Source organism: Panthera pardus, unplaced genomic scaffold (genome assembly GCF_024362965.1).
Source record: "Panthera pardus isolate Hobbes unplaced genomic scaffold, ASM2436296v1 HiC_scaffold_4, whole genome shotgun sequence".
Classification (NCBI taxonomy): Eukaryota; Metazoa; Chordata; class Mammalia; order Carnivora; family Felidae; genus Panthera; species Panthera pardus.
The window spans coordinates 18,044,290-18,068,615 of record NW_026526969.1 but is presented as its reverse complement, the minus strand read 5'-3'; the positions used below and the strand labels follow the sequence as shown (position 1 = coordinate 18,068,615).

The 24,326-nt window shown below is 57.3% G+C and overlaps 1 protein-coding gene across 16 annotated transcripts in view; it reads right to left on the bottom strand.

The window, feature by feature from the left end:
• MAPK8IP3 (mitogen-activated protein kinase 8 interacting protein 3) overlaps nucleotides 1-24,326 on the bottom strand; it is a 47,654-nt gene that overhangs the window by 21,116 nt on the left and 2,212 nt on the right. For 5 of the 16 annotated variants that reach the window (XM_053893759.1, XM_053893768.1, XM_053893763.1 and 2 more), the window contains exons 2-6: nucleotides 11,140-11,260; nucleotides 9,796-9,866; nucleotides 9,474-9,565; nucleotides 5,657-5,680; nucleotides 3,005-3,149 (exon numbers count right to left, since the gene is read on the bottom strand). In XM_053893759.1, the coding sequence (XP_053749734.1) occupies nucleotides 3,005-3,149; nucleotides 5,657-5,680; nucleotides 9,474-9,565; nucleotides 9,796-9,866; nucleotides 11,140-11,260 (453 nt within the window). Of the gene's footprint in view, nucleotides 1-1,579; nucleotides 1,703-3,004; nucleotides 3,150-5,656; nucleotides 5,681-9,473; nucleotides 9,566-9,795; nucleotides 9,867-11,139; nucleotides 11,261-24,326 lie in introns of those variants that run through there. The other 11 variants (XM_053893761.1, XM_053893767.1, XM_053893771.1 and 8 more) reach the window with 8 other exon arrangements.

Genomic DNA, 24,326 nt, shown 5'->3' with positions numbered 1-24,326 from the left:
GGCCGGCCGGCCCCGTCTCCCGCCTCCCGCCCCCCACTCCATCTCCCGCTCCCAGTGCTGGCCGCAGCCAGGGGCTGGGAGGGGCACAGACCTCCCGAACGAACGCAGAGACTAGAGGGAATGTGGAATTCTCGGCCCCCACGGCTCAAGCACCTACACGTCTACACAAATGCCAACAAACTGTGACTCTCCTTCCACGGAACGGGTCACCCTCAAAACATTCCCGGAGCGGACAGAGACCGACCATTAAAATGCGCCCTCAGCCGCTGACCGTGAGAGCCTCCTGCCGCGAACACGCTCTACTTGAGGAAGTATGACGCAGGAAACCAGCCCGCTCCTCTCCCGGTCTTTCCTCCTGAAGCTCCTGACAAGATCCATAACCTGGCCCCACGCGGCTACGCACACCGACAACCGTGACTCACCCTCAACCCGGTCCTCGGTGGGCGCGCCAGAACCTGCCGGCAGCACCCCCAGGCCCTATCACCACCCTCTTGCGGGGCCCAGCTCCCGGTGCACACCCCAGTCGCCAGCGGCAGTGGCTCACACGGTGTCTCCAGAAGGGGTGCTTCTGGGGGCGCTGAGGGGAAGGAGCTGACAGCAGGGGTGCGTGGCCTTCTCCACAAAGCTGGACACACGCTGGGACCCACCCACACCCGCCTGCAACTAGGAAGGCCTGACCAGGCTCCCGTGGCTGCCTCTAGGTGACCGGGAGGCAGAGCTGGTTGGGGACCTCTGAGACCCGCCTTTTCCTGACCCGCGTGGTCAGTGTCAGGCCAGGGCCTGGGGTGGTGACCTCCGGCTTCATCTAACAGGCTGCGGGGACGCATCTGCCTGGAATCCAAATCGACACCCTCCTCGACCCGGCGGCCAGGTCCGCGGGGATGTGTGCCGATGTGTGGGAACACCCGTGGCTCTCACAACTGGGGACGGGTAGGTGCTCCTGGGGTCCAGTGGGTGGAGGCGGGGGTCCGCTCACTATCCTGCAGGCCACAGGACGACCCCCACAGCCAAGAACAACGGGCCCGGATTATTAATGTGCTGAGGCCACAGGCCCCTCGTGACAGGTCCTGTCTCCCTGGGGGCACCCCATCCAAGTATTTTCTATTTGGGTTCTACCGCCTAAGGCCGGTGTGAGAAGGAAAAATCCTCTTTGTGACACGAGGCACACTGACAGCCTCTGTGATGGAGCTGCCCCAGTGGTCTGTCTGCCCCACACGACACAGGCTCCCAGGCCTCCCGCGGGCAGGGGCCCTCTGCTGCACGGAGCCCCGGGCCAGCACTCGAGAGACGGCCGCAGGGGACCCGAGGCACGGGGAAGTCCGAGAGGGCGGAGGGAGGCCGGCATTCGAGTCCACGCCTCTCTGGACCACACGTTTTCTGGGCCGCCTCCTCAACGGCCACATCCGGTGGCCTGTCTGTGCCCCACCAGCCGGTGTCTGCAGGTCTGCAGCGGGCCTCCTCGCCCCCAAAGTCACCGAGGGGAACCGTGCGGCGCAGCCAGGCCTCCCCCAGCCCCTGGCTCTCCCTGAGCCTACAGGCCGCCGCCTACCCGCAGGACGCTCCCCTGGCCACCACTTACCTAACGGCAAACCTCTCAACCTCCTAAACCATCAACGTGTGGCAGTGACCTCCAAATGCAAAGAACCCAAACTCTTAGCGGTCATTCCTCACCATGAGTAGCCACAACTGTTTGGTTAAAACACTGAAAATACAGCACATAAAAACAAAAAACAGAACAAAAAAACAACAAAAAAAATTAAGAAATTAGAAAGACCTTAAAACCTAGAACACAAAATAAAAAGAACTTAAATGTAATTAAAAAAAGGCAAATAAAACACATATACGAACTGAAACAGAAAACACGGTGATGAAGAGTAAAGCTACTTTGGACGTCGCAGCGGCAGAAAGAGACGCAGGAAGAAAGCTGGTGGGGGTGCGGGCAAGAGGCGGGGCTCAGCGGCCCCGCAACCCCCGCGGCCACCTCCCCCGGCCACCCCGCATGAGCCGTCACCTCCAGTGGTATAGCCAGGCTCTGCCGGGGGGGGGGGCGCACCTGGCCCCCCAGGCCCCTGCCCTTCTGCCCCACCCCCCACACGGGCAGGTCCATTAACAGGTGGGCCGGCACCCAGGTCAAAGGTCGCAGAGACATGCTCAGTGTCTGCAGCAAAAGCGAAAGCGAGTGGGGTCACTTGGTGACAGAACGGGCAGCTTGCAGCCACCTCCAGCAGTCAAGCTGGACACCCAGGGACGAATGGACAGTCAGCCACAAGCTGCGGCAGGGAGAAGCTCCACAAGTTCAGGCCCCACAACCGCCAGCCCGCCCCAGTCCAGAGGCCCAGGGGCTTGGCCTTCCACAGGCACCTCCAACAGCCTCTGCGGGAAGGGCACCAGGCCTGGGTCGCCTCCTCCAGCCCTGGGGGTGGCATCCTTACCTGGCGATGGGGCCACAGCCTGTCTGGTGAGGGCAGGCTGAGCTCACAGACCGAAACCGGCAGCACGTGACCAGGGGCCCTGAATGAGTCCCTGCCCCTGGCTTTCTCGGGGACCCCGCTGAGGCGTGCACTCCCCAGATAACTGCACATCTCCCCAGACTCGGAGATCCAGAAGTCAGGAGCACAGTAAGGACAGTCTAGAGGAGACGACGCCGACCCCTCACCCTGGACTTCCCCGCAACTGGCGTGCAAACCTCAGATGCTAGGAGGACGGCACGTTCTGGGCCGGCGTCCAGTCTGGCCACGGGGCTCATACTTTGGGGCGAGTTGAGGAACAGACGTGCTTGTGCCCCCAAACAAAGGCTCAGCTCAGCCCTGGCCTGAGGCCCACACCCCCAGAGCAGTCCTTCTCTCCAGCTCGGACGCCCCTCCGCGAGAGGCTCTGCGAACCCAGGGGCAGCTGCAAAGGGTTGGCCGCAAAGACAGCTTCCTGAATGAGCATGGGACGATGGGGGGACGGGACGGGGGAGAGGAGGCGGGGGGACCCTCACTCCACGGCACGGCTACAAAACCTGGTAGCTGGAGCTCAACTGCAGCTGGCCGAGGTCACTCAGGTGCCAGTGGTCCCCCGCAGGCACGAGCTTGCCCCCCATCTGTGCACGTACCATGCCGTCGGCCAGGGGGAAGACGTTCAGAGAGGTGGGGCGCTCCTTCCTGCTGAAACGTGAGGGAGAAAGGAAGGAAGCGCACGTTAGAGGTGGCTCACCACTCGAGAACGGGACTCGCTCTGGACACGCAGGGGCCTGCTCTGAGGGAGCGGGGTCCTGGGTGGGGGCACAGGGGCCACCTGCCCCCTGAGCTCCTCTGGAACCAAACGCGGTTCCATGTTCAGGGGAACCCGGGGTGTCCTGCGGGCCTGTGTGATACTTCCTTGTTTCACCGTGACTCACGTTTGGTGATTTCGGTCTTACACCCGCTATGTGCACTAAGAAGTCCCACGGGGGAGCCAGCAGCAGGCCCCCTGGCAACGTGGCCGCACAGAGCGCTCCCGGGGGGAGACTTTACGATGGCGGCCTTTCCTATAGGTGGCGCAGCGTGCCTGCTTGTTGCTGTCGGCCCTGCGTCTGTGTCCTGGGGCCAGACAGAAGGGATCGACCTCTTCGCTCTGTACTTTGCTCCCTGTCCCCCACCCTGCTCCACTGTTCCTTCACGAGATCTCACTGCAAAACGTCAGAACCGACGTGTGCAGAGTGAAGAGGGGCTCCGTCCTCCTGTTGGGTGTCGGTGTCCTTGACAGCCCGAGGGGGCCCCTTTCTCCCACTCCACGCAGTTCTTCCTGGTCATCATGGAGCAAAGACCCCAGGGGGGAGTTCTTTTAAAGGTGTGCCAGGAGACAGGGATGAAGCCAGTATGAAGCCCAAAGCTGCCTGCCAAGTTCAGTCCCCAGGGGACGTTCCATCGGGGGCTTCTGATTGGATCCTGGGTGGCACATAGCCCAGGCCGGCCCATGCATGCCCTGCCCCGGGGCGGACACACCACACCCGGGAGAAGGTGGTCCACTCGATAGCCCGTGCTGCCCAGAACTGTTCGGGCCAAGAATTAAAGCCCCCGCACCACAGCATCTCACGCTTGGAGCCTGACCCTCAGAGAGTGTGGTGGGAGGAGTGGCGGGGGGCTTCTGCAGAGTTCCCCAATGGCCAGGTCCAGAGGCTGGACTGTTCTGGAGAGAGAAGACCGGCAGCTTCCTGCGGTGCTTGGAGGGTGCAGGTGACAGAGAGGAGACGTGAGGCCGTCACCCCTGATGTGAACTTGCTGCAGCCGGGCAGGGGCTTCGTGAGGCCTGGCCCTGGGAAGGGGGAGGGCTCTCTGGCCGCGGCCAGGATGAAGGAGAAAAACACGGGGTCTGAGTTGGAGTCCTGCTTCGTCCCCTTTGAGGCCGGCTCGTGTGTCCTATTCAGCAAGACGCTGCCTCCCCTGGACCCGCTGAGACCTGGCTGTGCCGTCCCAGAGTCAGTCTGCGGCAGGGACAGAACCAGAGGAGTGGTGTGCTCCCGGGGGCTGCACCCTTCAGGGCCTCTCAGGAAGCTGGTTTCCCATGGATGACCTTAGGGGCCTCACGCAGCCCTCGTCACCCGTGACAGAGGATGCGTTCTCAGGCGTGTCTCAGCTGCTCACGTGAGAGCTAGAGACTCAGATCTTAAGAAAGACATCAGGTTAGCAAGCTCTGAGCCTGCAGGTCCATCAAAACCTCAGTAAGCCTGAGGCTCAGCCGGTGCTCAGGCTGCCTCCCGCCAGCAGCCCGTCACGCCCCCCTGCCACGCCCAGGTGTCTGGGAAGGCAGTGGCCGCCACACGGTCAGCACATCCCCAGAGGAGGGGCCTGGTCTCAGGCCACAGCGGCCAGGCTCCGAGGAATGCCCATCGCCTGCTCTTCCCCCTTGACCCCCCGGGGCCAACGCAGGGATCCCTCTCCTCAGGCCTGGCTCCACCTCTAGAGAGATGCAGAGTGGGTCCCTGGGCCCCAGGTGGAGGGCAGCGTGTAAGCATCCCGCCTCGGAGGACACGTGTCCCCCACTTCCATGGCTCTGTGCACAGACGTGCCTCGTGAGCAGTCAGGCTGCTCTCTTGCAATGGAGTCCTCCCCGGGGACCCAACATCATCTCCTCTCTCTGCTCCTCACATAGCCACGGGCAGCCGGGTCCACAGACCCCTGGGCACTTGCTGGGCACTGCCCACCTGCGGCCCACACCTGCCAAAGCTTGGCCACTTCAGAAGCCGCAGCCCTAGGGAGTCACACCGCCTGCAGAGGTCAAGCTGCCCGCAAGGGTCACGGTCACACAGTGGGCTCTGGGCCCAGTACTGGGAGCGACTGTGAGTCCAGGACCGTGTGACACCAGAGCACACGTCTCCAGCCCTGCCCGGCCGGGTCCAGCGCGGCAGACCCAAGGTCTGATCTGACAACAAGGTGGATGCTTGCTGGGCAGGGCCCCTGCACCACCACCTAGTCTGGGGCTGGCTCGGGAACCCGGGCCCAGCCCACTGCCGCCTCTCCATGGCCTCCGAGCGCCACATCCAGACTCCATGATCGGTAACACCGCTGCGAAGAGCAGGGCGAGGACCAGCCCTGCACCTGTAATTAAGAACCACTGGCCGGACTGACTCTCCCGAACCCCAGGGCACCCCGAGCGCTCCGCGCAACAGCGCGGACGCTGCCCCAGGCTTTACCTTTTCCTCCACGACTGGCGAGGACTGCAGGGCAGCGACAGACAAGGGCCAGCACACAGCGGCAACAGCACAGAGGGCGAGACGAGAAGACAGTATTAGAGGGCAGAGGTCAGGAGCTCAGGTCACACGTGCTCACATGGAGGGTGAGTGTGCGGTGCGGGCCAACGGCCAGGCACCCCACTCTGGACTTCCCTCCACAGGAACAGACACGTGGAAACACGCAGACATCTGCACGCGACAGACACACAACACAGACACGTGACCCTCTCCGCTTCACCGAGAGGCCCCCAAGCGGGGCCTGTGCAGGCGAACAGGTTGCACACATACTCTGCACAGGGCGGAGGGCGAGTGCCGTCCGGCACATGTGGGCACGTGGGGACGGAGCACGCGTCACACGTACGCTAACCCGCGTCTCTAAAGACACACGGACCAAGAAGACCAAGCCAAGAGTGAAGAAAACGCCGGTGAAGGTTTTGCAGCGATCGGTGGCTCCCGGCACCGGTGGCCTCCAGGAGGGGCCAGAGAGTCTGAACTCGGAAGCTGGGGCAGACGTACATCTGTCCCCAAAGAGCTGCGCCAGGAGGGGGACACCCTGGAGAAGCAGGTCAGGATGGTGGGGGGGAGGGGCCTACCCGGGCCCCCAGGTGCAGTAGCGCGGCAAGAGAAGGCTCATGCTTCCTGTTTCCCCCTGCAGTCCCTCTGGGAACGTGGGGTAGAGGCTGTTCACCCGGAAACAGTCCTGGGCAGTCAGACACGCACAGTGCACCCTCAGAGAGTGTGGGCTGCGGGCACGCGATGCAGGAGAGGTGGCCGGTTTCGCGGGCTGCTGAGGAAGTTCAACGCCGAGGGGCCGGCTAGCAGGGCGATGGCGGCCGTGCAGACCCACAGCAACCCCCTCCACCCCCCACCCAGACAAGTGCCGCTCCGGCCATCACCAGGCAGGAGCACCTTCCTCTTCGTGGCCAGAGGGAGCCGGCAGAGGCCGACCATATCCAAGGAGGTGTCGGCTGACAGCTCAGGCGCGTTCTTCCTGCGAGTAGGACTCTCTCACACGGGAGGGGCTCTGGCTCAGGAAGGTCTGTTAACGGACTGCTGACGGCCTAGAGACCATGGTGACTACATACCCCTCGACCGTGGGGTTCCCTTCTAGTAGGATCAAATCAGGGAGAAGAGGCTCGGCGGATATCCGCACCAGAGCCCCTCCCTCTCCTGGACAGCGGCCAGGTCCGTGTTACAAAAGAAGGGGCTCCTGTGGGCTCTTGCCAGAGTCCCCCCTCCCCCCCACCGAGGGCGGTACGGTCTACACCAACAGGAGGTGGACTGTCGGCTGAACGGAAGACACCCGTTCCTTGTGAACAGGTTGTGGGGCTGCTTATGACCATCCTGGGGCCCGGAGGGAGGAGAGCGCACAGAGCTTCCACGAACGGCCGTGGGGCCTCGGAGGGGACCCTAGACGGGACCCTGTGAGCCGGCCCCTCTCGAGTTTGAGTCTTGACCAGCAGAAGGGTGGCACCCGCAACGGGCTGGAGCCCAGCTCCGACACCAGGGAGACTGGAGGGCCTGGTGCCGTGCTCCGTCCAGACTGGCTCAGGGTCGAGGGAGCCACAAGACAGGCGGGAGAGCAGGTTCCCAGACCAGGTCCTGCGTCCGGCGCACACGGAGACATCCACGGAAAGCAACCCCATCCTGCAACCGTGGGGCCTCTTCCACATCCAGGAAGAAACTGAGGCCTGACCCGGCCCCCGGTGACGGCCAGGATGTTCGGTGCCCGGCTTTGTAACTTGCGCAGCTTCTGCTGTTTGCTGAGCCTGCGTCATCCCGAGGTTCTGCGCATCCCTGGGGCCCAGCGTGCTGACCCCTCGTAGAACCCTGCACGCTCATGGCCTCCGAGTCCTGAATTCAGAAGTCACACCTTCCCGGTTTCTGGGAAAACTGGGCCCTTCTCCCTGGGCTCTCTCCTTTGTGACCTTTGAGGTGCTCTTGTCCTAAAGGAGGCTGGCAGGGAAACAGCCTGAAGGTTCTGGAATGCTGCAGCTCTCAGGAACTGGCCACGAGCCCAGTGCTCATCAGAGATGCCCAAACCGCCCAGCTGCTTCAGCCCCAGCCCAGACTGCCCTGACCAACTCCCCACAGAAAACAACACAAAGACCCCTGCCCCAGGTTAGCATTCAAGTGCAGCTGCTCAGAAATCTTCCCGGCACCTCTGAGTGCAGGAGTGAGGACCTCACGGTGCACTCAAGAGAAAATCTCAGCCGTGAACCAGTAGCTTGCGAGATCGCTATATCCCACCTTCAGACATCTGTGACCCAGAAACGAAACCTACAGAGTTCTGTCACTCAAACCGTTCGGTCCGTATGCCCTCACTACCTGGTGCTGACTCAGCTAACGAACAGCACAGCGTGTGACACCTCCCTAGGGAGTGAGAATTCACTGCAGGGAAGCGTCCTCAAGGGCCGGCGCCCCCGCTCCCCACGAGAAGCAGGGGGGCTGTGAAAAACAGGCTGACCGTCCCTGCACCTCCTTTCCTAGGTCCTGCTAGGCCTTCTTCACATGCGTGCTCAGTGTTTCTGTTTTCAAGTCAGACGCCTCTAGCACAGGATACAACAGCTCTGCCCGCTGGTAAAGACCGTGGTCGGCAACGGTCACAGCGGCAGGGCCTGAGCCCTCCCATCTGCGGCGTGACCCATCGAAGAGGCGGGCACAGAGAAAGCTTTCGCAGCCAGCAAGGGCTTCATGCGACGTGACCATGACTTGAGGCCTTGGCCTGCAGGAATGACGGGCCACCGCTGGAAATGGACCCATCACCAAGCTCGATCCGGGGGACCTGGGATTCCAACCTCCGGCCCCTCCTCCGACCTACTAGAGACTTGGGACTTCTGTCCCGGCCCACCCGGCCCAGGTCCATAACCTGGGTCTCCCCAGGCCAACTCCCTCAAGTTGCCGACACCCTCGAGAAGTTCGCTGACAGTCCGCTCCTTTGGGCCTTATCCCGACTGAAGGGCACAGAGGGGGGAGAAAGCAGCTGGCCTCGGCAGGCCTCTCTCCACCCCTCAAATAAAACCAGCGGAGCTCCTGGACTCAGACCAGCAAGGGCCTCTGGATCTGCTGGTGCCACCCTGGCCTGCAGTAAGAATGTGGCTCCACGCGGCGGTCACCAGGCTGTCTAGGCCTCTTCCCCACCCACGCATCAGTGCTCGTGATTCGAGGTAGTTAAGGCCCACAGTCACGGAGACCTGGATTAGCGAATGAGACACACACGCCTCACAGAGATCAGAACCTTCGTTCCTGACTCCTCCTGGGAGATTCCACTTGCTATGTTTTACAAAGGAGAAAATGGGGTGTGGAAGAGGCTGCTCCAGGACAGGGGCCAGGGCTGGGCTTCCAACGTCCCTGAGCGGCCCTGGTCCGGGCGTCCCGCACAACACTGCACCGCCCCGCCCGCCTCCACGCTCTGGGCATCTCTGCACCTGTCTGTGCGTGACCCCAGAAGCCCCACGAGTGTCGATGGGAGGCCACAGGCAAGTTTTAGTGAGTAGGTGGGTCCAGAAACAAGGCCCTGAGATGATCAGGAACGGCCACCCCATTATCCCAGGGCCTTTGTAACCGCACATGGCCAGCAGGAGGGCCACCCCGTTCCCCCGGACCGGCTCGGGCGCCCGGGGCACGGGCGGGGCAGGTTCCTGCTCCAGCCACGCACCCCCGCCAGGAACCCGAGTCAGGGAGAAGCAGCTCTCCAGAGCGCCCCCTGCCCTCCCGGCCCAGGCACCTCGGGGATGAGGGAACCAGAGAGGCTGCCACCTCCATCTTCCCGCCTTACCTCCTCCCAGGCAGGCTGCCCTCGGTTTGGCTGTTTCCCCCAACCTGCTGCATCTTGGACCTCTCGATATGTTCTACGTAGGTCTGGATCATCTGTGGAGGAGGAGGATGCCATGTGAGTCATTCCCACTGACCCCGGCCCCTGTCCCCTCCTCTAACTGTGGTACTTTCCAGGCCCGCTGTGCTCCGACAGCAGTAAAAACGACGCTCGCGAAAGGGAGTCTGGCCAGCACGTGGCTAACCGCTTTCCGGCTGGGGCAGGAGAAACCGGAAGTAAAGGCCAGAAGCCTCGCACGGCTGCCGGGCCGCGGGCGGGCACCCACCTCGGTGTGTCGCTGGTGCAGGGCGTTGTACTCCTTCTTCATCTCGGACTCTCTCTCCTCCAAGCGGGAAACTAGAAAACACAGCCGCCCCGTGTCAACGGCACAACCCACATCTCCACGCCCCCTCACTTCCCCTCCGGGCTCGGCACGTGGGCAGAGGGTCCCAGGACAAACTGACACCTGGTGCAGAGGGCCACCCTCAGGAGAGAACGCCGGGGCCGCCAGAAGGCAGGTCCTGGCTGGTCTGGGCGGCACCTGGTGTGCTCAGTCCTGCCACGAGGAGAACCAGGGTGCCTGAAGCTCGGCCACGGGCGACTGGCTGCGTCTGAGCTGGCCGGCGGCCCCCGAGACGGAGTCAGGTGCAGACAGGACTCCAGCAAATGGCTTGTACAAGGGGGCAGAATTCATACGTGAGTAGCCTCCGTGCCGAGGCAAAGAGCAAAAGACATCTGAAATGTGGGACGGGACACACAAGTGTCCCTTACACGTACCAAAGGCTGCAAAGACCACGCCGTGACCTGCCACCTCCGGGCATGGGGGTTCCCCCTAAGTTGACAATCCCTGTCCCTCAGCAAGGGCCTACTCTGGCCACGAAATGCAGGGAAGTCACCTGAGTGCCCCACAGGCCTGCTGGAGAGCTCACGAGGCAGCCAGGCACCCTGCACCTGTGCCCCACCACCCGAGCAAGCGTGCAGCCAGGACACCTTCCGCCTGTGGCCCTTTGTTCAAACGTCAGCTGTGTCCTTTCTCCATCACGAAAACTTCTACTCATGGGTCACCATAACGTCGACTTTTAAACAAAGACTTGTGAAAACTGAAACAACACTTCTTATAACAACCCTCATCCAAAAGCACTCCATTGCCCCTGCATGCAGGGGACACAGTGATCCTGCAGGCCCCCGGCCAGCCCGGCACCCCCAGGCAGGGCCACGCCGGCGGGCTCCCTCAGCAGGCCTGGCCTCCCGACCACCCAACAGTGGCGTCCCCTCGGTGCCACGCAGACAGGGGCCCGCACCACACGGGAGCTGTAACCCAAGGGGTCACACGGGATGGCACGCTGGCCCAGTCTGGCTCGGACTGCAGCCTGAAGCCAAAATGCTTTGTCATCAAAGGAGCCTCGTTTACTCATTTCCACAAGGAATCGGAGGCCGATTACGGGAAATGCGTGGCAGCGTAAAGAGGTAAGACAAAGGGTAGGGCGAGTGACAGTGCGGGTAGAATATGGCTGTCCCGGGCTCCCTCGCTCTCCTTTCATCAAAGGCTCTCAACATCCTTCCCAGCTGGGGTCAGCCTGGGAACAACAGACACATTCAAATGCCGGTCCCCCTCTGGCGGGCCACTTACTCTGATCCGCGTAGTTCTTGGCCTTCAGTTCCAGCTGGCGGGTCTGAAACTCATAATGTTCCACCTGGATTTGCAGCTCCTTCTTCTCCTGTTCCAGGGCATCTTCAAACTCGATGAATTTCTACACGCGGGAGGAGAAACAGAGCAGGCGTCGTGAACGCGGGATGCCAGGCGACAGCAGCCTCTCACAGAGGGGTCAAAGGCTTCCGGGACCGACATTCACAGGCTGCCGAGGCCACACGGCCCGTCACCCTCAGGCAGCAAACCCCGACACACGGGGGCCCCTGAGGAGGGGCCAGAGTTTCCCAAGAAACCTTCGGTGTGCGTGGGGGGCTCCGTCGGTTAAGCATCAGACTCTTGATCTCCACTCAGGTCATGGTCTCACGGTTGATGGGTCTGAGCCCCGTGTCCGGCTCTGCACTGATGACAGAGGCTGCTTGGGGTTCTCCCTCTCGTCTCTGTCCCTACCCCACTTGTGCTCTTTCTCCCTCTCTCAAAATAATAAATACCCTTATTTAAAAAAGGGGAGGGGGGCTCACGCCTGGTTTAATGTTCTGCTGTTGCCATCCTGCAATTCCTACTAGTATTTGAACAAGGGACCCCACAGTTCCATTTCCACACTGGGCCCCACAAGTCGGGTACCTGGTCCTTTTGCAACAGAGTGACGTTACTCCTCTCGATACCACAACACACCTAAACGAGGTCAAGTCTACTTGGCTCTTCATCTGTATTCCAATTGCCACTCAGTTCAGGAAGCCATCACTACTGGAATAACCGGCAATGGAGATCGGTCTTTGGAATCTTTCCCTTACATGCTAAGTAGCTAAGCAAAATTATCATCAAATCAAGTGAAAAGAAAGCACTTTGAAAAAAAAAAAAAAAAAAAAGGACAATTCTTGGGACTCCCGGGTGGCTCAGTGGGTTAAGCGTCTGACTCTTGATTTCAGTTCAGGGCAGGATCTCAGGGTTCACGGGATTGAGCCCCGCATCAGGCTCTGCGCTGACAGTGTGGAGCCTGCTTGGGATTCTGTCTCCCTCTCTCTCCCCCCCTCCCCTGCTCACACTCTGTCTCTCAAACAAACATCAAAAGCAAATGACTGCTACCAACAATTACATGACACGCAAATTCGTGAAGCGTTCCCTATTTTTGTGTTGTATGGAAACCAATTTGACAATAAATTTCATATTAAAAAAACAAAACATAACAAGCCTAGTAAAAATAAATAAATTACAATTCATTTGAAAAACAAAAAGCGATTTCGTTTGTAGAAAGCAGGAGCATCAGCTACGTTAACACATGAAGAGTTTCTCAGAAGATGGGAATACAGGGCGCCTGGGTGGCTTCGCCGGTTAGGCGCCCAGCTTCAGCTCAGGTCACGATCTCATGGTTCCTGGGTTCGAGCCCCGCGTTGGACTGTGTGTGGGCAGCTCAGAGCCTGGAGCCTGCTTTAGACTCTGTGTCTCCCTCTCTTTCTGCCCCTCCCCAGCTCACATGGTCTCTCTCTCTCAAAAATATACAAACGTTAAAAAATTTTTTTTTTTTTTTAAAGAGATGGGAATATAAAACTGATGGCTGGTTTTGGGTTTCGGGCATCTGGAAGAGTGCTGGAATAACTGCACCCGGGACCCAGCGGCTCAAGGCCTTTGTGCCCCAAGCCGACTTGTCTGTGCCCGGCGGGAGGGGGCGGGAACCCCGGGGGAGGGGCAGACAAGTGCCCCAGGAGCAGGAAAATGCACGCTGATGGTGCGGCTGCGCACAAAATACAAGTCAGTTGTTCTGTGGGCTTGGGACTGAACCAGTGTGTGAAGAATAAACTGTTGTTAACAGACTGATAAGGGTATTTTTTAAACTGGGTAATTTTAATTCCCATTACTTAAAAAAAAATTATGTTGGGGCACCTGGGCGGCTCAGTCGGTTAAGCATCCGACTTCGACTCGGGTCACGATCTCATGGTTTGTGGGTCCGAGCCCCACGTCGTGCTCTGTGCTGACAGCGCAGAGCCTGGAGCCTGCTTCGTATTCTGTGTCTCCTCCTCTCTCTGCCTCTCCTATGCTCATGCTCATGCTCTGTCTCTCAATAATAAATAAACATTAAAAAAAATTTTTTTTTAAATTATGAAAAGAATGAAACGTAGGGGCGCCTGGGTGGCTCAGTCGGTTGAGTGGGCAACTCCTGATTTCGGCTCAGGTTATGAGCCCAGGGTCGTGGGATCGAGCCCCACGCTGGGCTCCATGCTGAGTGTGGAGCCTGCTTGGGATCTTTCTTTCCCTCCGTCCCTCCCTGCTCATGCTCTCTATCCCTCTCTCAATTTAAAAAAAAAAAAAAAGAGAGAAGAATGAAATGTAAACAACATGTGCTTTTGTAGGAAAATCAGGTGAGAGCGTGAAGTAAAAAGAAGGCTGTTTTCAAGAAACCACAATTCTACCCTCTGGAGTCGGTTTAAGATTAGGAGGTGTTCTTCCAGATGTGTGTGGGTGTGGGTGCACAGGGCAGACGCGCAATCTCTTGTACGCAGGGTCGTGTGGCCTGATTTACTCGGTGGCTTCGGGCGGAGCTTCTTTCTACATCCAGAAACACTCTACCACCTCCGCCGTGAGAAACGATGAGTGCAGAGCAGACTCCGTCCCGTTGATTACCCGCCGTCGGGGCTTCCGGGCTGCTCGCACACGCCCGTGATTGGGGTCACCGCCTGCGCAAAGGCACGATGGCTACCTGCTCTCAAAGGCTGTGGTCCTGGGGTCGCACTCGGCTGACGACCCTTCGGCAGGGTCGCCCAGCTCCGGCTCCCCCGGGGCTAGGGCAGCAGCCCTTCCCAGAGCCCCCCGCTGCCTCGGCACAGAGCTTCACCAGAATGCTGCCAGCCGCACGCGTGGGAAAGCGACCGGCCACGATCGTCCCGGCTTCCAGTTCCCTGCTGACTCTGCTAGTGAACACTTCCCGCAAACCGACCGGGTACATACTGCACCTCTTCCCCGAGCAGCCCGCTACGTCCTGGCCCAGCGTCCTACGACCGTGTCCCCGCTGCTCTCCGTGATCTGCAAGGACTTCTACCGTGCCTGCTCGAGTCTGTCTCACAGGCTACAGATGCGCCCCAGGATGCGGCTGGGTGTGCACACTGAGCCAGTTGACGTAATGGTCTCTCCTGTCCCGTTGCTTTGAAATGCCAGCTTTATCACAGGCAAAACCCTAGTAGAGATTTCGGTCTGTCTGTGAGCCAGTACCAGGGGGCTTTCTGAACGTGGACTGTTACGTTACCCTTCAATACCTGTTCCACACTCATCCTCTCAAGTCCCCTTTCAACGTTTTCTTGGTTATTCCCACTTGCTCATCCTTCTAGAGTGGAGCTCCTTTCTACATCCAGAAACACTCTACCACGTCGGCCGTGATGGAGCACCGTCTGGAGTCACTTCTGTATTTATTTTTGAAGAAGCAGTTTCCCTGTCTATAAGCACCAGCTCTCTGCACCTCGGGAAGGGGTCCTGGTTTTTGGTGACCAAGTCCTCAGGGCTGGGATGAAGAGAAAAGTCATCGCGAGCCCGTCAAGGGCTGTCTGACAGAAGACGGAAAATTCTCCCTTCCTTTACACCGACCCCACCCGGGGCCAGCGGCACCACTGTGGTTTCACACAAAGAAGGGGCCACTTCATGACGACCGCCCCGTCTCTATTTCGTCACGTGTTACTTGCACTTGACATGTGGAAACCAGCTAAGGGATTTCCAAACTAAAGACCATGTCAGAAAGCTGTCCTTCCCAGGTTCTTACGAAGCTCAAGACAGACTTAAGTGTACCCTGATAGGTGATGATTAAAATTTTTTAACGTCTATTTTTGAGAGACAGAGAGCAAGCAGGGGAGGGGCAGAGAGAGAGGGAGACAACAGAATCCAAAGCAGGCTCTAGGCTCTAAGGTGTCAGCACAGAGTCTGATGTGTGGCTCGAACCCACGAACCACGAGATCATGACCTGAGCCGAAGTCGGACACTTAACTGACTGATCCGCCCAGGAGCCCCCACCCCCGATAGGTGATCATTAAAATCAACCTAAGTGCCAGTGCCAGAAAGCTTTGCCGTGGAACACAACCACTGACGTGTCTGCAGATTCCCGATGAAGCCAGCCCCAAACCAGACCACAGCAGAAGTCCTCTGACCTTGGCATGTTTTCAGCGTCGGGAAGGATGGAGACACTGACCAGGAGCAAGCACCAAGCGAAGCTATGAACACGGGCATCCTTAAGGAAAAAGGCAAAGGGCACGCAGGGGCAGGGACACAGAGCCCACGGTGGGTAAGCAGGGCATCCGTGGTTCTCGGGCTGCGTGGAGCCCTGTGCCCAAGGAATGGCCCTACGGGGCGGGAACCGCTCCATCCTTAGGGATGGGTGTCTTCCACCCTCTCGCACCCCTGCTCAAAGGCGTGTGGGTGCTCACGTGGAGCAGCTCCTCGGGTGAGCCCAAGTGACCACCAGCAGATGTGAGGACCCCGGCCTCGGGCCCACGCTCTCCACGCTGGCTTCTGGACCACGGCGTGTGCGGCGGGGAGCCCCTGTTCCTGGGCTCCCCGACATCGGCACCCTACCAGACAGGACCGACTGGGGGCCCCGCAAGGCCTCCGGGTCCGTGACAGCATTACAGACACGACGTGGCATGGACAGCTTGCAAGAAATCCTCCTCTCTTCCCCTCTTGAAGGAATTATTTCAGTGTCATTAAAGTAACTCTGGTCAACAACAGCACAAGCCCGCCATTCACCCGAAATAGAACACGCAATGGAATCTTCACCAAATATTAGAGGGAACAAATAACGTGGAGGAACAGTGCCTGGCCGAGACGCCACACTGAATCTTTGCGCTTCAGCAGGACACGCTCAGAGCTAGACTCAGGAAGAAGCGCACGTCATCTGGACAAGTGAGGGAGAAGGCAGGGGCGCCCTGGCTGGCAGCGAGCTCAGGAGAGAAGCAAGGAGGCTGCCAACCCCAGCTCCCCGGGCACAGGGGTGGGCCACGTGGGGGAGGGGTGGTAGCAGGACACTGTATCATCTGGGTGAGCAAAGTCACCCCAAATTCAATAGATGGCTTCGAAAAAGCAGAAAATATTTTTAATTAGATACCACTTAGTTTAGATTTAAGGGAATCAAGATTTTTCAGTGCTGGCAGACAGGGTAGGGTGGAGAATAAGTAAAGTCTATAAAGAAAATCTTCCAAAGTTTTAAAAGTAGGATCTGACGAGGGGCGTCTGGGTGGCTCAGGCAGTTAAGAATCTGACTCTTGATCTCAGCTCAGGTCATGATCTAACGGTCTGTGAGTTCGAGCCCTGCTTTGGGCTCTGGGCTGACAGGGTGGAGCCCGCTTGGGATGCTCTCTCTCCCTCTCTCTGTGCCCCTCCCCCACTCGCAGGAGCTCATATGCAGGCTTTCTCTCTCAAAATAAATCAGCAAACATTAAAAAAAAAGAATCTGTGGGGCGCCTGGGTGGCTCAGTCAGTTGAACACCCGACTTTGGCTCGTGTCATGATCTCGCAGTTGACGAGTTCGAGCCCCGCGTCGGGCTCTGTGCTGACAGCTCAGAGCCTGGAGCCTGCTTCTCATTCTGTGTCTCCCTCTCTCTCTGCCTCTCCCCCGCTCATGCTCTGTCTCTGTCTCAAAAATAAAGATAAATGTTAAAAAAAAAAAAAAGAAAAAAAAAAAAAGAATCTGTTACAAAATATGACTACAACTGACAAGAATAAAAATTTGGCCGTCAGCATTTGGGCCGTGTGGGTCTGCATGGTACCGAAGACACAAAAACAAAAATCTCCCACCTGAACCCACTCTACACATAGTAGCATCTCAGGCCCAAAGATGTCCGGAAGGCGTGACTGCAGCAGAGTGAAAACTCGGTGCACGTGCTGACTATACGTACCACGGGTTTGAGGGCGTTTGAAGTTAACCATCTGTCTAACCAAGTCTCCTCAAAATATCACGAAGCACAGGATAACGCACAGTGTCTACGGTCACTCTTGTGACAAGTCTTTTGAGCGCCCCAAAGAGCAAGGACCGGCCAACACACAGTTGAGGAAAACGCGTCCTATTCTCAGCATCTAGACATCAAACACCGAATGCGCACTTCTAAATACCAAGAGACCACACAATTCTCTTTTTCGATTTGTTTTAAGGAGTCTGCCCCCTCTCTCCCGTGAACAAAGTGCTCTGTTTTAAAGTGGAACTAGGGGCGCCTGGGGGGTCAGTCGGTTAAGCATCCAACTTCAGCTCAGGTCATGATCGCATGGTCTGTGAGTTTGAGCCCTGTGTTGGGCTTTGGGCTGACAGCTCAGAGTCTGGAGCCTGCTTTGGACTCTGGGTCTCCCTCTCTCACTCTCCCTCCCCTGCTTGCACTGTCTCTCTCTCTCTCTCTCTCAAAAAGAAATAAACATTAAAAAAAAGTTAAACTCAACTTTGGTTTTCGAATTTGCTTTCAGGTGAATATCAAGACACACACTGAAATAACCTGAGCGCGGCCTCTTTCTAACTCAGAGCCAGAGAATTTCCTCAGTGTTCCATGGAATGAGGTCATTCATCCCAGTGTATCCATAAAAGCAAAGGTAAGAAGTAAAACGACCTTTTGTGTCAAATATAAAATTAAAAACACAGCAGAAATCAGTATCCCTAATTCCCAGAACGCAAGAGAGATTATCAGGTAAACACTTTTTATAACGTAATCATTAATTCTGGCAACTTCCATAACACAAGGTTATTTTAATGGCAAAGCAAGTTAACATATTCAATCTAATCCTTCCCTCATATGTGTCCTTTAGGGCAGGGTCATACACAGGAAATAATTCAACTCTGGCTGGTTTGTTAGAAGAGAATCCAGGGGCGCCTGGGTGACTCGGTCAATTAAGCATCCGACTCCAGCTCTGGTCACGGTTCTCACAGTTCGTGGGTTGGAGCCCTGAGTCAGGCTCTGTGCTGACAGCTCAGAGCCTTGAGCTTGCTTCGGATTCTGTGTCTCCCTTGCTCTTTACCCCTCCCCTGCTCAAAGTCTCTCTCTCCCTCTCAAAAATAAATAAACATTAAAAGAAAAAAAAAAAATGAACCCAACAGAAATCAAAGACCTTGTTTTTTTGCATCAGTCATCATTTAATTCCTTCTGGGGTGGTGCAGGAATAGAGTAGATTTCCAAAAAAAAGTCCTCTTTTTTGGACTTTCAGGCAGGCAGGGCAGTAAACAGTTGGGGTGCTGGGCACAGACTTCATGCACAGGGGGAGGCGCCCTTCTCCTGGAGGCTGACCCCCTGTACGGTGATGGCATTCATGAAATGTTTACCGGGCTCTCCCTGGGGCGATGAATCCCTAAGACCTCACACCACAGATGTTCTTTTACAGCTTGCTTTCCAACGGTGTCACCACGTAGACCATGAAACGCAGTGCGGGCAGCGGGGCGGAGCAGCCGGGAAGTTACCCCCAGGTACCGGCGCGCCGAGCCCAGGGGGTGGCCCACAGGGTGAGAGAGGAAAGTGTACTTTTGTATTCTGGTAGGACGCACACCTGTGGGGGGCCAGGCCGTGCAGGCATCCAAGAATCAGGCTGGATTCACAGAAAAAGCAGAAGTTTCTCACATTCATGTCACAGGGACCACTGGTTTAGCATCCGCCTGAACCGAATCCCAACAAATGGCGATGGTTTAATTCACACTGACTTCTAAGGATTGGCAAGACAGGAAAAATATCTTTATTTTTATGTCTCAAAAAAGATTTTTATGGATGTGTTTACATACTAAGTAGTAACATATACTTTATATGTTAAGTATATGCTATATAAAACACACACACACCAGATACATAAAATACCTGACGTGGGTGGTAATGCGGGACCGAAGGAAGGGAAGACAAAACTAAGAGCCTGACTGTCCCAGCCTGGGACAGATGGCCGAGTCTCTCTCAGGGGTGTGCCCGGCTCCTTGCACGTGCTTGCCCGCCCCGTTCGTCCCTGGCCCCTGCTCCTGCGAGGCTGAGAGCACGCGTGCCAGGGGCACTCTGTCTGGCCGTTCCGTGGGCACAGGGGGCTGCTGCCTAGAAATGAACACGGCAGGTGTGACAGAGACCCTGAGCCACACGCGTGAGCAGGCACCCACGGGCTTCCACAGTGCTGAGGAGGGGCTGGGAAGGCCGGGGAAGGACCCATGAAGCAGCAGGGCATCTGGACAGCGGGCAGAGTTCCTGGGGACAGGAGCCCAGAGACTCTCATGAGACGTGTCGCTCTGAACCTGTCGCTATTGACAATCGGAATCTAAACTTGCCAGCCTTTGCCCCACAAGGCCTCCTGAACAAGGGGTAGTCCTCGGGGACAAGGACCTGTCCCCACCTAACCTGGCATTCCCCAAATCTCCTGGCCATAAGAGGTGATGACTACGCGGGCTCCAAGTATCTGCTGTCAGCCACCCACTGCTCGTGGCCTCTCCTGGGTTCGGGGTGTCTCCCCAGGACCCCCGCAGGCAGGGGCTCCCGGGCTGGCCTGTCCCAAGCTACAGCAGCAGGGCCTTGGGCCGCGGACAAATGCACCTCCCCACTTCACCGGCACGGGCGGGACGGACAACGGGGCCAGCTCAGCAGTAAGGGGAGGGTACGGACAACACCTGCAAGAACCCGGATGAGTCTCAAAGTCATTACACAGAAAGACGCCGGACCAAAAAAAGACCAAAACGCTGCACGATTCTATTTATATAAAGTTCTAGAAAACGCAAACTAATCTACCGTGACGGAAAGCGGATCAGTGGTTCCCTGGGGGCGGGGGACGCAGGGAGAGGCCACTGAGGGGCAGAAGGAAACTTCAGGGATGGTGGCGACCATCGTCACCCTGACCGCGGGGACGGTTTCTGGGTGTGAACAGGTCAACACTCGCCACACTGCACAAACGCATACAGTGTAGCGCGTTCACCTTGGTGAAGCTGTTAGAAAGAAAAGCAGAGAAGGGAAGACGCGGCCGGGGTCCCAGATCTCCACCTGGGCCGTGACGCCAGCCATTTTGTAGGCGCTGGTGATTTCTCGACAGGTTCTTCCCAGCCTTTCGAGAATTCCCTCGTCTCCTGCTCTTTCCCGAACAGCTGGCATTCCTCTGTTGTTGCTTATGTCACAATATTTTGCTTCTGTCTGGTCTCCTGTGTCCAATCCTCCTGCTCTGGGTGCTCTCCTCTTTCAGACCACAATCCCTGCCAGCGGCTCCCTTTCTGGCCCGAGGCTGTGTAAGGGGATGCCTCCTGCCTGCCCTGCCTGCTCTGCCTGCCCGGGGCGGGGCCGCTGATGCTGTGGCTGTTTACGGGAATTAAAGTGACCTAAAGTAAGAACTCACTTCCCCTGCGGCCTGAGCCACCTGTGCAGTGTCAGTGATCCCATGTGGTCACTGGCTATTGAACCGGACAGCTGCCCCGTAGACTCAGTGGTGGAGGCCTTGCCCTCCGGGAACTACAAGGACGGTTGGGTGTGGTGTGCACTGAGGCAGAGGAAGGCCGCTTCCCTCATCCTCATGCGCAAGGGCGGGGCCCACTCCCGGGTAGGGTGGGAGGTGTGGCGTGGGCCGACTGGGGCGACAGGGCCCCTCCCTCTGGTCGGGCACTCATCCATCCAAGCACCCAGCATCTGGATGTGTCCACAAAGCCCCTGCGCCAGATGCTGGGGAGGCAGGGGTGCACGGGGACTGGAAGACCATGCAGAGGGGCAGCGTGGGGGGAGCAGAGCGTGGTGCAGGGAGCCGGCCAGAGTGAGGTGGGCCTGGCCGGTTCAAGCACGGGGATGGGGTGTCGTCTCTGTCCCTCTACCCAGAGTAGTCCCGTCCCCACTTTTCACCCCGCATCCCGTGCCCCCACTGCACGGGAACATAGAGCAGCATCTCCCCCATTACCTTCCCCCTCCCAGACCTAATCCCCAGAGCCTGCAGCCGAGCCTGGCACTCAGGAGGCTCTGGTGAACGAGGACACGGGTGGGTGCAGGCCCGGATGGGACGTGCCTTTGGAAAAGTCCCCTCTGGTGGAGGAGGGGTTGGGACAGGGAGAGAGGCTGGCAGGCCAGCGTGACGATGCCGACTGGAAACAGGACCGTGGCAAAGGAGACCAAAAAAGCACGGGAAACCTAAAGTCAGGCCACAAGAATGGCCAGGACTCAGCGAGTGTGGGGCTTGGGAGGTAACGTCCTGACCTTTCCCAGAGCACAGGAAACCCGTGCCCGAAAAGGCACATTGGCCCTGCCGCTGATGGCGCCCCTGGCTGTCCGCTGCAGCTCCACCCTCACAATGAATGGGACCTGAGAGAGGGCCCTGTCCTGCACTCGTGTGCCTCTGCCCGACACCCATCTTGTACACAGCAAGGATTTCAGGGACCCCGGGAAGTGCGTGACGTCACCTCTGGGGGCTCTCTGCTGTCCTGAACCCGGTCACGCGGTCATGTGAAAGCCAAACCGAGGAGCGTCCTGCAAAACCAGGGGCCTGTGACAGTCTCAAAAAGTAGAAAGCGAGGAACCGATCCAGGAGAGAGGACCAGCGGGACCCCGGAGTTGTTGGCAGAGTGAGGAGGAGGGATGGAGAGAGAGAAAAGCAGTGCAGGGGGCGCGCGGGGGGCTCAGTCATTAAGCCTCTGACTCGTGGCTCAGGTCATGATCTCGCAGTCATAGTTGGTGAGACCCAGCCCCGCGTTTGGGATTCTCTCTTTCCCTCCCCGCGCCCTGCTACCACGTACATGTGCCCTCTCTCTCAAAAATAAATAAACATTAAAAAGTTTGCAAATAAAAAGAACAAGGTAGAAAAGTGCTCCTATTTGGGAATGTACGCAGAGTATTATTTGCGCACCCTCTATAAATGGTTCCAAAACAGCAAGTTTTAGAAAACTTAAAAATAAAAAACCCAGCGGGGTGCCTGGCTGGCTCAGCTGGTAGAGAATGTGACTCTTGATTTCAGGGGTTGTGAGTTTCAGCCCCGTGTGGGGGGGAGGGGCAGAACTCATTAAAAAAAATTAAATTAATACCATTAAAAAAACGCCCAGGTATTAATTTTAATTTAGCATCCGACTTCGCCTCAGGTCATGATCCCCCAGTTCTGGGAGTTCGAGCCCCGTGTCGGGGTTTTTGCTGAAAGCTCAAAGCCTGGAATCTGCTGCAGATTCTGTGTCTCTCTCTCTCTTTGTCCCTCCCATGCTTGTGCTCTCTGTCCCTCTCAAAAACAAACTGAAAACATTATAAACAAACAAACAAACAAACAAACAAACAAACATACATTAAAAAAGAAGCCCTCGCTTGGGAAGAACTCACACTAACTTGTACCAGTCCTTGACCCCGCTGTCTAGCCGCCGCCACCGGGCCCGGAGGGTTCCTGACACGGCAGGACAGGCAGGTGGCAGGGCTGTGGGCCCAGAGGCCAGCAGACCGAAGTGGGCACTTTTCACACGTTTGCTCTGGCCGGGGAACGCCCCAACCTGTCTGCATGTTTAAGGGCGATTCGGTGGTTCTCTGGGAGACTCAGGACAGCTACAGCGGGCCAGCCTTTAGAAGTAACCGGGAGAGGCAGTACTGGCCACTAAATCTTAATGGCTTTATCTAAAAAAAAACTTACAGGCTTTTAAAAACTGCTTTTAACATTACAACGTGGCAAAATCAGAAGATGACATCCCTTGTCCAAGCAGCAGCGAATTTACTATTTGTCATCTGGGAAACAAGAAGAAAAGCTTCTGATTCAGTGCATTAATTCACTTATGAGAAGAGGCAAAATGATCGTCTCTACAGAGTGGATCCAGCTTAATCCTATCCAAATGTTCTCCCGAGAAATAAATTACTTTTATAGAACCAGAAACAGTTTGGGGCAAAACTTTCTTCCTGTCGGATGCCTTCCTTTGGTAGCACCAAATGCCCAGGCATCGGCACACGTTGGTTGCCTTGAATGAGTTGGGGGCACAACGAGTAGTCTCTTTAGGGCGAAGATGATTTTGATGCAAGTAACGGCTATCAAACTCACATCTGGCCGAAAAACGACTGTTTTTCCTCCTATGAACTGCGTGCCTGAGCCCTGCCCTGCCCCGGGGAGCCCTCTGCCTGTTCCTCCCTCAAGTCACGCTGGGTGGGCAACTACTCGCTCTGTGGTGCTCTCACCCAACTGCCCACCGCCACCCTTCCTAACAGGAAGGAACTTGGTGGACTTAAAAAACAACTTCCTGTCAATCAGATAAAGATTCAGCATTTTTAAGGTCTCTGCAGAAATTTTAGAGCCAGCAATAGGTCCGCTTAGCTGCACAAGCTTGAGCAGGACTCCGAGATCTCAATTCCAAGGGCAAACCCCACACAATCAGAGACCGAGATGCCCAGCGCTTGCCGTCTGCAAATCCACCGAGGCGCTCTCCCCTGACTCAACTAAATCTGCCTCGCCGCAGTTCTCCAGGCAAATGACAGCCAACGAGGAGACTCGGCGCTTGGTAGGAAAAGAACTTCGCAGCTGGCAAGCCGCTTGCCCTACAGAGGTGGCCACTGCGGCCGGAAAGGGGCACACCAGGCGATGCGAGCGCAGCTCCCAAGCGCAGGGCTGGTGCTCAAGCCCATGTGGACTCCAGGGCTTGGCCCCGCTGCTTGGCCCCCACCGTCTCTAGCCGCCCTCGCTCCCACCAAATGAGCCATGCCAGAACCAGAGCATGCTCGCAATCCCTGGCTGCAGTGATTACGGGCAGCAGTAGGGGGACATGGGTAGTTGCTCTGCTCAAGGCTTTTTACACAAAACCTGCAGATTCTGTCTGCTTGGAAGGCTACAGTGGCTCAGGTTACCCAGCTGTGACTAAGCCTTCTTGAGCAGAGTGGCCAGGGACGCAGGAGCTACTCTGCGCCACGAACGTGCCTCAGCCTGTGACGTTCCAGCTCCTGTGTTAGGAGACACACATCTGTGATCTCAATTCCCTGCCTAGAAGAGAAGTGGTCTTTTCCACAAAACTGGAAATAAATGTCTGGCAGATTTAAGGAATGAGATAGAATGCCAAAATGGTTACAGTATTTGGCCTTTTTCTTTACTTGTAACATGGCCTGAGGTCTTTCCAAGGGCGTCCTATTAGCAGCTAATCACAGCCCTGGGCCGGCTAGCCGAGCATTTGTCTGCTTCATGGCTTTCTGCTCAGGAAGCTCTAGGCAGCTTCTCTTAAGAGCCGGGCGATGCCGGGTCTCGGCCTCAAAGGCAGTGTCCTGCAAACCACACGCACACCCCCC